This window comes from Schistocerca cancellata, chromosome 3 (genome assembly GCF_023864275.1).
Source record: "Schistocerca cancellata isolate TAMUIC-IGC-003103 chromosome 3, iqSchCanc2.1, whole genome shotgun sequence".
NCBI lineage: Eukaryota > Metazoa > Arthropoda > Insecta > Orthoptera > Acrididae > Schistocerca > Schistocerca cancellata.
The window spans coordinates 834,412,650-834,428,688 of record NC_064628.1 but is presented as its reverse complement, the minus strand read 5'-3'; the positions used below and the strand labels follow the sequence as shown (position 1 = coordinate 834,428,688).

The 16,039-nt window shown below is 40.9% G+C and overlaps 1 protein-coding gene across 1 annotated transcript in view; it reads right to left on the bottom strand.

The window, feature by feature from the left end:
* LOC126176599 (platelet-derived growth factor receptor beta-like) overlaps positions 1-16,039 on the bottom strand; it is a 150,036-nt gene that overhangs the window by 10,725 nt on the left and 123,272 nt on the right. The window contains exon 11 of the mRNA XM_049923760.1: positions 3,092-3,188. Coding sequence (XP_049779717.1) covers positions 3,092-3,188 — 97 coding nt within the window. The remainder of the gene's footprint in view (positions 1-3,091; positions 3,189-16,039) is intronic.

Here is a 16,039-nt window from a genome sequence, read left to right as displayed (position 1 = left end):
CCTCTATTGTTCCTGATCTGTATTAATGACATGGGAGACAATCTGAGTAACTGTCTTAGATTGTTTGCAGATGATGTTGTCATTTACCGTGTTGTAACGTCATCAGATGATCAAAACGACTTGCAAAATGATATAGGTAAGATATCTGTATAGTGCGAAAAGTGGTAACTTACCCTGAATAAGGAAAAGTGTGAAGTTATTCACATGAGTACTAAAAGAAATCAGCTAAATTTCGATTACACGATAAGTCACTCAAATATGAAGGCTGTAAATTCAACTAAATACTTAGGGATTACAATTAAAAATAACCTAAATTGAATCAATCACATAGATAATATTGTGGGTAGAGCAAACCAAAGACTGCGATTCATTGGCAGAGCACTTAGAAAGTGCAACAGGTCTACTAAAGAGACTGCTTATACCATGCTTGTCCGCCCTATTCTGGAGTATTGCTGTGCGGTGTGGGATCCGCATCAGGTGGGACTGACGGAAGACATCGAAAAAGTACAAAGAAGGGCAGCTCGTTTTGTATTATCGCGAAGTAGGGGAGATAGTGCCACAGACATGATACGTTAATTGGAGTGGCAATCGTTAAAACAAAGGCGTTTTTCGTTGCGACGGGATCTTCTCTCGAAATTTCAATCACCAGTTTTCTCCTCCGATTGGGATAACATTCTGTTGGCACCCACCTACATAGGGAGATCATCATGATAAAATAAGAGAAATCAGGGCTCGCACAGAAGAAAATGTAAGTCCTCGTTCTTCCCGCGTGCCGTTCGAGAGTGGAACGGTAGAGAGACAGCTTGAAGGTGCTTCACTGAACCCTCTGCCAGGCACTTTATTGTGAATAGCAGAGTAATCACGTAGATGTATATGTATTTATTTTGATTCTTTAAACGACGCTAAGTAATACAAGTAAAGATGTTTGGGGATATTTACCCTTTGTGCTACATTTCATCCGAATTTATAAGACTATATCTACTAGATGAATTAATCCGAAACCTTAGGTGAACGTTAAATGACGAATCGAAACCAAATGTTTACCGTGGGGCCAATTATAAGTGTGCTTGTCGGGTTGGCTCTCACTGAAACTTGGTCGCTTGTTCATTTTGTGCGTTGAGTCGGGAAGGCAGTAACACAGCAAGGAAAGACGTTTTGCGGTTTCAGTTGCAAATCAGTTAAAGCTGCAATTCTTAACTACGAGATGACTCAACGCTATATCGGCCACAAGAGGTGCACGGATCTCACACTGAACTATTAGCTTCCGCTTCTAATCACGTGAGTCTTTTATTGTGGTGGTTTATATATGATTCCGTTGGTTTGCCGAGACTTGCACCAGCTCGGGCTGAACTGGAAGACCTCATGGCAACACCAGTTAATGAAGTATCCCCAGACATGCTCGCAAATTTCTGGGACGAGGCTGATTACAGTCTGGATGTGTCTCGCGCATCCAATTCCAAACACATTTAACATTCTTGAAATGTAAATGGAAGCTTTGGTCTTAACGGAACTGTAAAAAATACCACAGAATTTTCAATACATTCATGAAAAAGACATCTCCTCGTAAAAAGAATGTAAGATAATGAATAAAACAGAGAGAAAGTACTCGATTGCAACTGATAACAAAATTAGCGGTGGGCGAGTTGAGCACAGTAAATCTAGTAAGTTTTTTTGTGCAATAGTATGAAATAACGTCCAATGGGACGATCACGTAAAGTCTGTATTAGGGAAGGCGGCCGGCAAGAATGGCCGAGAGGTTCAGTTTGGACCGCTACGGTCGCAGGTTCGAATCCTGCCTCGGGGATGGATGTGTGTGATCTCCTTTCTCTCACAAAGAATTGTGATCATATATTTGTCGAAATTCTTTGACAAAAATCTTTTACGTGACGCTAAAAAGGAATATTACACTGTCGTCACGTTTTTCGTCAAAGTTCAAAGTAGCTGACAAAACCAACTTGTTAACATGTGCCGCATTTGCTTTTACTACGGTTGCATTGTGTGTTCATTTCCAAGGGAAGCGGTGGAAAAATGAAACGTACTAGCGTGAAGCCGTGGGTTTTATCGCTGCAACAAAAGCACTGAACAAAATTTCTTACGAGAGCTGCAGCTGGAGGACGTCAAGTCTACTATAACATTTACGAATGAATAAGTGTGCATTTCAGTATTTACTAAGTAAAGTGGCTTCTCGTATTAAAAAGCATTTTACCAACTTGAGAAATGCTATGCGTGCACAAGACATGATCGCCTCGCAGCAACACTGTAATTCTTACTACAGAGGTGAGCTACGCTAGCTTACAATACAGCACCCTAATACCACAGCGCATTTTAACCAAAATAATTCCAGAAATGAAGCACTGAAGGAGGGATGCCTGGAAGTAAATAAATATGCAGTACTCTATATGGGCTTTTAGAACTATTTTTATTTTTGAATAACTTAATTAACAGAATTACTGTTCCTGTATCTATAAAATTGCTAAAAAGTACCAAATGGTGAAGCAGTTTTTAACTTGTAGCATTCAGAATTCAAAAATAGAGAATATAATGCATTGTACATTGCTCAACCGCCCGCGCCCCTCCCCCCCCCCCACCCCCCCACCCCCCCACAATCGATTCAAAGTTATTAAAATAAATGGAAGGAACACACCAACAAAACTTTGCAGCGATGTTTACAAACACACAGCAGATGCCAAATATTCGTAGTGATGCCAGCGCTCCAAGTGGTTACATTTCACATGACAGTGAGCAGAAGACGAACGACTTTTATGAAAAAATCTAAGGCGAGGCCGTAGATTTGATCATATTTCTTTGACGAAAGGCGAGATTTCATAAAGTTTTCTATTACACTACCAAATTTTTTTGATATAAATAATTTCCCTATAACTTTGAAAAAGAAATATGACAGTTTAACACCGATGTAACCACAAACAAAGCAGATGAAAATCGTTCAAAGTTAAATGCTGTCACATTATTACAACAGAAATGGCGGGATTGTCAAAGTTTAATTCATTATGGGACACTCTTTAATCAGCGGACTTAGTTGCTGCGCAGGTGATGAATGCGCACTGCTGCGAAAGGAGCTTCGGCTACTCACAGTTCATCGGTGCAGTTGTCCGGTTTCTCCAGCCTGCGACCTTCCAGCAGGAACCTGAGCAGATCGTGGTCGCTCACCGTCGGGTACGGGAAGCCTCCTGTAACACACGTCAAACATACGCTTTTGTCAGTTACTGGTTCATTTTCATGAAATTGTGCCCAATATCGGATTATTGACTTGACGACTCCAGATAGCTACATTCCATAGAATGAGACAAGATCCCGTGTCACTTGACCACTTAATTTCCTAACTATTACAATGAAATTCTTCTCACTGTATGACAGCCACCCAGTTAATATTATCCCGAGCGATGATGCTGAAGTCCTATATTCCTTTACAGAGGACAAACAAAAATTATGGGAAGTGAAATTTAGTGTGAGGAGGGCTATGCCAGAGGCGTTCAATGAATTTCAAAGTAAAGTTCTATGATCTGACTTGGGAGAAAATCCTACGAAATTTTGGTCTTACGTCAAAACCGTAGCTGGATCAATACAAAATGTCCAGACACTCTGTGACCAAAATGGTACTGAAACAGAGGATGACAGACTAAAGGCCAGAATACTAAATGTCTTTTTCCAAAGCTGTTTCACAGAGGAAGACTGCACTGTAGTACCTTCTCTAGATTGTCGCACAGATGAAAAAAATGGTAGATATCGAAATAGATGACAGAGGGATAGAAAAACATTTAAAATCGCTCAAAAGAGGAAAGGCCGCTGGAACTGTTGGGATACCAGTTCGATTTTACACAGAGTACGCGAAAGAACTTGCAGCGGTGTACCGCAGGTCTCTAGAAGGCCGCACCGTTCCAAAGGATTGGAAAAGGGCTCAGGTCATCCCCGTTTTCAAGAAGGGACGTCGAACAGATTTGCAGAACTATAGACCTATATCTCTAACGTCGATTAGTTTTAGAATTTTGGAACACGTATTATGTTCGAGTATAATGACTTTTCTGGAAAATAGTAATGTACTCTGTAGGAATCAGCATGGGTTTCGAAAAAGACGATCGTGTGAAACCCAGCTCGCGCTATTCGTCCACGAGACTCAGACGGCCATAGGCACGGGTTCCCAGGTAGATGTCGTGTTTCTTGACTTCCGCAAGGCGTTCGATACAGTTCCTCACAGTTGTTTAATGAACAAAGTAAGAGCATACGGTCTATCAGACCAATTGTGTGATTGGATTGAAGAGTTCCTCTCGATAACAGACCGCAGCATGTCATTCTCAATGGAGAGAAGTGATACAAAGTAAGAGTGATTTCAGGTGTGCCGCAGAGGAGTGTCGTAGGACCGTTGTTAGTCACGATATACATAAATGACCTTCTGGATAACATCGGAAGTTCACTAAGGCTTTTGTGGATGATGCTGTAGTATATCGAGAGGTTGTAACAATGGAAAATTGTAGTGAAAAGCAGGAGGATCTGCAACGAATTGACGCATGGTGCAGGGAATGGCAATTGAATCTCAATATATAAAAGTGTAATGTTCTGCGTATGCATAGAAAGAAAGATGCCTTATCATTTAGCTACAATATAGCAGGTCAACCACTGGAAACAGTTAATTCCATAAATTATCTGGGAGTAGGCACTAGGAGTGATTTAAAATGAAATGATCATATAAAGTTGATCGTCGGTAAACCAGATGCTAGACTGAGATCCATTGGGAGAATCCTAAGGAAATACAATCAGAAAACAAAGGAAGTAGGTTACAGTACACTTGTTCAGCCACTGCTTGAATATTGCTCACAAGTGTGGGATCCGTACCAGATAGGTTTGATAGAAGAGATAGAGAAGATCCAACGGAGAGCAGCGCGCTTCGTTACAGGATCATTTAGTAATCGCGAAAGGGTTACGGAGATTATAGATAAACTGCAGTGTAAGACTCTGCAGGAGAGACGCTCAGTAGCTCGGTACGGGCTTTTGTTGAAGTTTCGATAACATACCAGTCAAGCAGAATATTGTTCCCTCCTACGTATATCTCGCGAAGAGACCATGAAATCAGAGAGATTATAGCCCACACAGAGGCATACCGACAATCTTTCTTTACATGAACAATACGAGACTTGAATAGAAGGGAGAACCGATAGAGGTATTCAACGTACCCTCCGCCACACACCGTCAGGTGGCTTGCGGAGTATGGATGTAGACGTAGATAGAGCGTAGGGGAACGATGCGGGAGACCTGTAGCACCGTACTAGGCAAGTTTCTAGTGGAGGTGGTTTGCCATTGTCTCCCTCCGATTGTAACGAGTGATCATGATGAAGACGACACAACACCCAGTCACCTCGTGGCAGGTGAAAATCCCTGACCCCGCCGCGAATCGAACCCGGGATCCCGTGCTCGGGAAGCGAGAACGCGACCTCGAGACCACGAGCTGCGGACTCCTGACTGAGGCCTAGTATCGAATTTGGCCGGATGGAGGTTCGAATGAAACTAGATACACATTTTTCGGTGACGGACTGTTCCCTGCGGAACGTGCACAGCCGCATTTCTTCCATTAACTCTTTTTGGGTTATCACTCTTCTGACTGATTTGATGCGACCCGTCACAACTTCCTCTCAGAGTTACACCCAACTATTTGCTGTCGCGCCCCGTCTTCCTCTGAAGTTTCTGCTACCTCTCGTGACAGTTATTTTCCGACGTCTTAAGTTCTATGATCCTGTCGCATCTTCTGGTCTCCTTATATTCCTTACCGCGCCGATTCTGCAGAGCACCATCACATTTGTTATTATATCAGTTCGCTGTATTTTCCATATTTCATTGTGACAGCACAGCTCAAGCACCTCAGGTCTCTTCTGTTCCAGTTTCCAACACTCTACGATTCACTGTCATATAATGTTGTATTATAAATGTATTTTCTCAAAAATATATTTATCATATTAAAGTCTTTATGTGACATTAGTAAACTTATTTCGGCGAGAATTCCCTCTTCGTCTCCGCTACTTGCTTCTCATATACTTCTTGCTTCATGCTTCATGGGCTATTTTCCGGCCAAGATAGCAGAATTTCCTTACATCGCCAACTTCGTAGTCTTCAGATTTTATTTTAAATGAATCGCTCCTTAATGTTGCTCCTCATTTCTTAGACTTCCTTTCGTTTATTCTAAATTTATACCCTTGTGCATCAGATTGATCATTGTACTTCTTTCCGATTTCATCTCGGGATTGCAGTGTCCTCTGCGAATTTTGTCACTGTCTTTTGACCATGAATTTTGGTCCCATTCCTTAACATTACCGTTATTTCCGTTGTTGCGTCTTCAATACTGAGGTAAAAAAATAAGAGAGAGAGAGAGAAAGAGAGAGAGAAGGAGGGAGCTACCGAACCCCGGTTTTTGAGAGTGAGAGGGAGAGAAAGAGAAAGAAAAAGAGGGAGAGAGAGTGAGATATATACCGAATCCCGATTTTTTGTCCACTTTAATCCGAGTTCATCTGCCTTGGTGTTGCATTCATATTATTACATCTGACTTCTTGTATATACTCCAGTCCAGCCTGTATTCCTTTCCTAATGGGTTTGGTGATAAGTCAGTCCCCTATTTCAGACTACTGCATCTACCGTTCTCCACCTCACTTTTTCCAAGAGTGGCACTATTTTTTGTTTTTGTAGCCAGGTTGGCAACATCCAGTGTCTATGAGTCGCTAGGCACACATGGTGTTTGCGGCCTCTGTCGAAAGAGACATAGATCGCGGCTCCTTGTCATAGAATTTGCCTCGGAGTAGGGGTAGGAAAAACCGACCGGTTAAAACCGATACCGGTAATTTAGTTCTGAATAACCTATATTTTCGGTATTTGTTTGGCCAGCGTTGTATCTTTTTAATTTGTTACTAATAATCGAGTAAAGACCCGAAATATCAATTAGACATGGCAACAGTGCAAAAAACATTCGTTTTTAAATGAATCTTTTTAAAAAGCGAGTAATTTTATTCGTAGCATTCCCAATACCTTAAAATGATTGTGTTACAGAAAATGGGAAAAGTGGTCAGTGCTATTTTAATAGCAATGCTGCCAGAAATGAGCAACGAACACTTGGCATAAAAACTGGTACTATTGAGACAATAATGTGATTGTTGCCATGTGGGTTGGCCTATTGATTGTCTGGTTCTATTTTCCGAGGGGTGCTACCAATGAAGTACAGTGCCTCATTGTGTTTATTTGTTATTATTTTTATTTTATGGCCTTCACAGGACCACCCTACTCAGTTGTACAAAGGTTTTTACAGGTGGTTGTTATTCAGTAATACACTCTATTTGAATAATAATTCAATGATACCATTCAATAATGTACAGGGATTATTACAATTTATTATTATATGAAGAGAGTTTTGCTCTTCTGCTTGCTCAATACTTCTTCATTCTTTTAGATGTTTGCTTTCTTTCATCGTCTGATATCATTTCTCCTGTAGCCCTTTTGTTGATCTTCGTTTCTAGCTTGGTTTATGTCATGTAGTATTCTGATTTTCTCCGTTTTGTTTTATAAGTCATCTGCTATAATTTGTAGTTCTCTTATGTCTTCCTTAATTCATGTGATCCATTTAATGTTACTCTTACTATTCCACAACTTTTCTATTATAGCCGGCAGAAGTGGCCGTGCGGTTAAAGGCGCTGCAGTCTGGAACCGCAAGACCGCTACGGTCACAGGTTCGAATCCTGCCTCGGGCATGGATGTTTGTGATGTCCTTAGGTTAGTTAAGTTTAACTAGTTCTAAGTTCTAGGGGACTAATGACCTCAGAAGTTGAGTCCCATAGTGCTCAGAGCCATTTGACCCATTTCTATTATACCCTTATTAATTCTGTTTTCGGGTGTTCGCATCTGGTATCCAAGGAATGAGATACGCTTTCTCCTGATCCTGTTCATTACTGGTTCTATTTTCTTGTCCACTGCTTCATTTGAAGCTATTCTCCAATGCCCTTTTACTTGATACTGTTTACTTATGCATGTTCTATTTACTCTTCCTTCTATCTTTAGTATTTTGAGAATTTTTGCTGTATTAGTTGATTTGAACTTATTTCGGGTTGCGTAACTGCTTTATAATGTTTTAATTTTGCATCTACGGATAGGCTTTTTTTTGTATGTGGTTTGGCAATGTAATTTGCTTTGTTTCTTTTTTTATTCTATTTTTCCATGATGGTTTCTTATTTAGACAGTTACGATTCCATCCGAATATATAAATTCATGAACAATTTCGATTTCTTGCTCTTCTATTGTAATTTTGTTTGGAAGTAGTGGGGCAGCTAACAAAATGTTATTCCATGAGGTTTGTTCCGCTTCATGTAGTACGCCATAATCAATTTTGAACTAATATTCTGCTCTGCACAGCTTCTCCATGATCTGTAATCTCCATGGTCTTCCCATAACTTCTGTTCTAGTTGTTCCTTGATTCTTCCATATGAGATCTTGGATAAAATCTTGTACGTGCAGTCTAGGAAAGAGATTCCTCTGTAATTTTCTGGGCTGCGCTTATGATGGCCGTGGTGCACTGTTCAGGAAATTGTTCTGCTATTCAGACTTTTGTTAGAGCCTTGTGATAGACAGTCAGCTTGTATTAAGCCCATTTGTTCAGAAATTTCTCCCGTAAACATAAATTTCGATTTGGTGCTGGTTAGAGTAAGGTGAGAAGGTCCTAACTGCGACTTGAATAATTCCACATATGATGAAAGCAATTGAATGTGTTGTGTTGAGTTTAGATGTTCAATTTGTTTATAAATTACATTGCTTTCGATTGAGCAAAGTATTTTGCTTGTTGAACATGTGTTACAACAAGGTGATAAATACACGGATGTAGTGCGGGAAACATTTGCTGAACAACTCCTGGAATGAGCTGTTCCTGATTGTAATCCTGTTAGTCGACCTATTGAGAAATGTCGAGAAACAGATTTAGTGTTGGATACCAAACGTACTGGATGACCACCTAAACTAAACGAACAAAATTTGTTCGATAACTCTGCCTCTGTGCAGGAGGTATCAGCAAAATCATTGCACAAGATGGCATAAGAAAAAGTTATCGGCCTTCATCCGTGTTTAAGCGGTTACGCAAATACTGAAAGTGTCTCCGCGTTAAGTCAGAATCCGTTGTTGCAAGTGGTTTATATCTTTTATTGATACGGATGAAACTTATATTTTTGATGTCGCTTTCTACAAAGACGATATTTCCACTTCTCTGGTCATAGTAACATACAAAACGCGATTATGGTCAACAGAGAATCGTCGTACTGTGCTTGAAAGGTTATGAACGATCAGAAAATTGGAATGGGAATAGCAATATCCAGACAGCACATTACTTGGATTTAATTTTTTGAGGAAACCGTGAAGACCGAACATTGTTGAATAACGCACGTTTACACTGGCCGGGTGAATGGACACGAAATGAAGTACTCATTGTCTTAATAAAATGATACTGCACACACAGATAACAATACCAAGCGTCTTCTGGAAGCTTTTTTTGGGGAACGTGTCGCCTTATTCGCCAGACCTTACTCCAGCAACCCTTCTCTTCTATGGGGGGGGGGGGGGGGGGTTAGCGCACAGCAAAATGTGTAGTGTATCGCAATCGTCCACGCCCGTTTTGTGACTTAAAAACTGAAATAATTATTGCTTGCGTGAAGCGCATATCATCATATGATCAGCAGAATTAAGTGGGTTCAGACTTGTATAGCCACCCGTGAACGTTATTTCCAACGTATGTAGTAACTGCACACCAACTTCCGAATACTCTCTGTGACAGCAATGTTTAATGAAACATTATGATTTCCACTTTTTTCTGGATTTGCACTTGTAATCTCATTACACGTGATGCTTCAACAAAATCACTAAAATGTCTCATTTTTACTCGTATGTCCTTATATGTATAACCAATAATAAGTAATAATACCAATAATAATAATAATAATAATAATAATAACATAAATTTTATATCCCCGCATCGTTCGTTAGTGGAAAGAATCTATAAACAGCTTACGGGAATACAGCTGGGTGACGTAGTCGAGACCACTGAGGTTTTTACAGGAGCACGCTTGTTATTTTCAAGGCGCAATTGCCATACGAGAGCGCCGTGTAAAGAAATTTAAAATCTCGGTATGCGGGACACTTGAAGCAAGACAACACAAACTTTATGAAAATCATAAACTTCCTTGTACAGCGTTCTCTCGTAGCATTCATGCCTTCAAAATGACAGGATGTGCTCCTGTCGAAATTTGGGTGGTTGCGAAGAAGTCACCCTGCTGCATTTCCTTAAGTTGGCAGAACGATTATACGCTGGGATAAACTCAACTGAAAGAAGCTCAAGGTTTCACAGACGTCGATTGGCGTTCGGGAGAGGCACTCTACGACAGATCTGACAGCCTCACATATCCAAACACTCACTCTTCCCCCTCCTCTCTCTCTCTCCATCGTGCTCATCATTCCATTCATAAACCTGCATAGCGAGTTCTTCGTGAGGTATTTCAACAGCTCCGGCTAGGTTAATGTCTCATACAAAAATAAAGAGGCAGGCCACTATGGTCGATCGGTTCTAGGCACTTCAGTCCGGAACCGCGCTGCTGCTACGATCGCAGGTTCGAATCCTGCTTCGGGCATGGATGCGTATGATGTCCTTAGGTTAGTTAGGTTTAAGTAGTTCTAAATCTAGGGGACTGATGACCTCAGACGTTAAGTCCCATAGTGCTTAGAGCAATGTGAACCATTTGAAAAATAAAGCATGTACCACAAAAACATACCAAAAGAAAAACAATTTATCACCCCAGGAGACATCACGCTAAAACTCTGTAGAAAATTCCCTAACTTCTATAATGGCCTCAATTCGTCGAAGAAGGAAATCCACAAATGTTTTAAGATATTCCATATTTCCTGACAATCGTTCTTACGTTGTTTTAGATGGATGTCATTTAAACACTATTCCCTGTAGACACCATGGATTGTCCACATCATCGATAAACAAATCAGGCAACTTCATTCAAGGTACGGTCATGAGCACGGCCCAACACATCAGATGCTTTCTGTCATTCTGTCTAATCAACACGTCCATCCACCTTACTGCATGTACTGCTTACTACCGATTCGCACTCAAACACAACTTCACTGTCATGACTTACGACTGCGATGAATGGTTCGCACGGCCATCCGGTACCAAATCTACGCGATCTATTATGTCCAAAACACACCAACTTCCACAGTCGTTTGGTTACCACTTCCCCTAATGATTTCTGAAATTCGAAAGGAGTGATTCCTGTCAATTATGTCTTATTTGATGTCTGACTGTAATATTGGATCCCATATGTCCTCTATATCGACTTTCATTTCTACCTCTATAGCGTGAAGCGACAGTTTCTGCCCGTCGTAGATGCCTTCATTGTACTCAATCCACCAATCCTCTGTTTTCTATTTAACAATGGAGTTCCTCTTTCTCTCTTAATGTCACCACTTTATTTGACTTTTCTGTATGCTGAATCACCCATTATAACGACCAGCTGTTTTCGAAATTCTTCACATTTATCCCGTAGACATTTGCCTTGTGTTTTTTACTCTTCCTTTTTATTTAATTTCTGAGTGACTTACTCTGCTGTAATTCTTTCGTTGCCTGAACTTTTTGCACATCCTTCTTTCGTCGAAGATCTGAAGTGTATCTTCTATTACCGACGGTTTCTTTGTAGTTGCCTTCCGTATATCTGCCAAACGAAATTCAGTGACTCCACGTTTTAGACATATCAATTCCTCTTCAGCTCAACTCCATACTGTGGTATGCATTTTCACAGTATCTACCTTTCTTGGAGAACTTCTGACTCCACATTTCTTAGTATAGTGGCATCCCAGTTCTTTCCACACTGAGTCTTCCGAGTGATTGTCTTAAAGTTTCTTCTACTCTTCATCTTTAATAAATATGTTCCGACTCTATATTTGTTCCTGGTCATTACTTACCATAAAGTACTTGATTTCTAAGTCTATGTCTGATCATGATGTAATCTAGCTGGAGTATTTCCGTCTCTCTAGGATTTCTCTTGTTTCACCAGTGTACTCTGTAACAGTTGTTGACAATTATGGAAGGTCTCAATCAGTCTCATCCCTCACTCGTGCCTATTACCAGGCCCATATTCTCCCCTTACTCTGTTTTCTTTCCGTCCTCATACTACCGCGTTCCAGTTGCTCCGCGATTATAAAATTATCTTCTCCCTTTTCATACTGAAGTACCCATTCATTATCCTCATTTGCAGTATTTTCTCTAACTATTCATCTTCTCATTCTGACGTCGGTATGTATACCTGGAATGTGGCTATTGACGTTGCTCTGCTGTCGATTCTGATAACAACTCTATTACTGAACTGTCCACTATAGCTCACTTTCTACCATACCTTCCTATTCATAATAAATCCTATTCCCTTTATAACATTTATTTATAGCATTTCCTGCTGCTGTTAATATAAGATTATGTTCGTCTAACTAGAAATTATTGTCTTATTTCCATTTTACTTCACCTCACTGACCACCACTATATTAAATTAAGGCTTTTCATTCACGTGTTCAGATTTTCTAGCCTCTCTAACACGTTCTAACTTCTGACAATCTACGCTCTGACACGCAGTATATTGCCCTTTCGTTAATTGTCCAGTCTTTTTGTCATAGGTACCTCTGTCTTGGCAGTCCCCTTCCTAAGATCTGAAAGGGGAACTAATCAGGAGTCTGTTACGAATGGTGAGATCATCTTCATACTTTTTCCATTACAAGTCACATGTCCTGTGGGTACACATTATATGGCTCAATGATTTATATTGGCCTCCATATCCTCTTGCTACTGATCATTGCTGATTCTTTCCCTTTTAGGGACAGTTTCCCTAACAGAGAACAAGATCGTGACCCAGATCAATATGCGCTTCACAACCTTGCGTAAATAACAAAGCAAAAATTGTCCGAAATCGCGTGTCTCTACTATGGGAGGAATGGCCACCGTTAGAATCCCACTGCCACTACCGGAAGGAAATTCGAGAATAATCTGTATTCATTTGTATTCTTTGGTGCCACGCGCGGATTCACACTGGATTGTTCACTGTATCTGTTGCGCTCCATATGCAAGAGCAGGGAGTTCGTCCACTAAAACATTAGTTGATCCCTACGCGTCATATACTCAACATTCACAGTGGGCGCTGTTTTTTCGTCCAAGTTAGTGTTGATGTTCGTTCTAGAGTGCCGTCGTTACACAGAAGCATCGTGGGATGTATTGCCTGAAAGCCACTGTGTGGCAATGTTAACGCTCTCTACAAATGCACCGGTTTGCCAAAATGGTTCAAATGGCTTTGAGCACTATGGGACTTAACATCTGAGGTCATCAGTCCCCTAGAACTTAGAACTGCTTAAACCTAACTAACCTAAGGACATCACACACATCCATGCTCGAGGCAGGATTCGAACCTGCCACCGTAGCGGTCTCGCAGTTCCAGACTGAAGTGCCCAGAACCGCTCGGCTACACCGGCCGGCACAGGTTTACCGTTACACAAAAATCACACCTAAGTAATTCGTAGCAAAACACGCCAATTATGGAACGCCATAATCACTGGGAAGTTTCAAAGAATGACACTAAAATATTGGATCGATAATTAACTAGCAAGATGTGCTTTCTACAAACGGGTCCAAATCCAGAAGAAGCGACATTGGACAGGGGACCCTTATTTCAACATAGTAGTGACGGTGTTGCTGCCCAACATTCCTGGTACACGTACCCGGAACCTCTCTGGAAGGCTATTGAATTTCGCAGCCGTAGCGCAGGAACTCATTACCCTGTTTCTCTTTGTCACACGCTAGAGGCCTTTAAGTTATCGCGGAAGTGGGCTTTCAAAGCGCCGCTCGAACTATATGCAGCGTAGGCTTCCTGTCCCTGAATCCTTTTTCTGGAGAGATACTGCTGTAGCAGAGAATGACAACGATCTTCTGTATTCCTGAGATACTGCTCCTCCATAGTTCGCAAGAATTTAAGATTTCTTGAGTTTTTCATTCCTTCAAGGAGAGACCTGGAATTACATGCAACTAGCTTACGTGGGTAGGTATATTTGAAAGTATGAAAATCCTTGTCATTAAATGACATTGTATATGCACGAGAACTTCAGCAAAAACAATTGACAGTCTACTTCAGGATGACTGTACATGAAATGATGATTTGGCACACTCTGGTAAACACAACGTCCCCATTTCAGATTCCACAGCAGCGACTGTTTCTCGTCCCGTTTTCATGATTTTTTTTCCAGGAAAACGACTCATCATAATTTACGAGACATTGTTTATGCTAAACTGGTTCCGCCAATGGGATGTTGGTTTATGAGGCTGATGAGCACAATTTCAAATCTTGACAAGTATCCATTTCTGGAGAGAAAGCAAGCGTCTTAGCTGGTGTGATACACACATGATAATTTTTTGTGTATATGCCAAATTTGGTCCTTCCCTATAATTTTTACAATATACGGCTACTTCTACTCTCTTCTTCTCATTGGTGTCCACCTAATCCTTTACACGTCAATAGCTATTTAATTTTCAGTGTCTCTCTGTAACACATCTCAAAGTTTTGATTTTCTTCTTTTTCAGCACCGTACGTACGTTTCTGATATTAAGGCTTATGTTCGACAATATCAGACTGCTTTTGGGAAGGAAAGTGCTTATATTCTGTGCTAGTGTACGTATGTCACCCTTGCTTCGTCATACCATTTTACAAGTCGTATAACTCTTCTTCATTTTGACGGAAGATACATATGGCAGTGAATGTTGACATCGATATCCTATCAACCCGAATGTTAATACCAGTACTGAACCTCTATTTTATTTCTGAACCTCTATTTTTTTTCCTTCAAAGCTTCTTCGATTTAAAAGTTAAAAATTAGAGGGGAAATACTGCATCTCTGTATTACACTCTCTTCAGAGTGAGGACTTTGCTCTTGGCCTCCCATTCTTATTATTGATTCTTGGTTATTACACACTTTGTGAAAACGATGAAGGAATGTAGACACGTTAGAGGAATACTGAGATACTTTTACAAAAACGGAATTCATATTAAAATTCGAACTGAAATTTACAGTGAAACTAAAAATCACATATTCCATTGTCACCTGCAACAAAAGGATGGAAACATGCTAACTGAAATATGTTTTACTTTTCTATACAATATCGCAATAAAGTGCTTTAAAAGTAGCAATTAAATCCTTTGCCGTAGTTCAGTCGGTAGACACGCAATGCTTATACTATCACTTTTTTGTCTGGTTGTCAAAAATGGTTTAAATGGCTCTGAGCACTATGGGACTCAACATCTGAGGCCATCAGTCACCTAGACATAGAACTACTTAGACCTGACTAACCTACGGACATGACACACATCCGTGCACAAGGAAGGATTCGAACCTACGACCGCAGCAGCAGCGCTCGGTCACATCGGCCGGCAGTTCGTCTGTCTGTTTGTCCAACTGCCCGTGGCCCTCTTTTTATATGGAGGGGGTAGACGTATCAAGCTCAAACTTATGTCTTACAAATGGCTCTGAGCACTATAGAACATCTTAGGTCGTCAGTCCCCTAGAACTTAGAACTACTTAAACCTAACTAACCTAAGAACAGCACACAGATCCATGCCCGAGGCAGGATTCGAACCGTAGCGGTAGCGCGGTTCCACATTGAAGCGCCTAGAACCGCTCGGCTACAACGGCCGGCTATGTCTCGACTAAGGCCTACCGTGTCTTGGCGGCGTGAAAAATTTAACCTTTTATAACAACGAAATCAACAGATAAGCTTTCTATAAAGCGTGTGACTGAAACAGAGGAGTCGCGGGCTCGAATCTTTGTCACAACATAGACTTCAGTCTTCGTTTTCACCTAACCTTCACCTCTTACGATGTGTGGAGTCGCCAGAAACAACACGTAGTTCGGATTCCATCTTAAAATTTAGGACCTTTTTCCCGGTTGGATGAATCGGGTAAGTTTGGAACACGCAAGTCGCTGA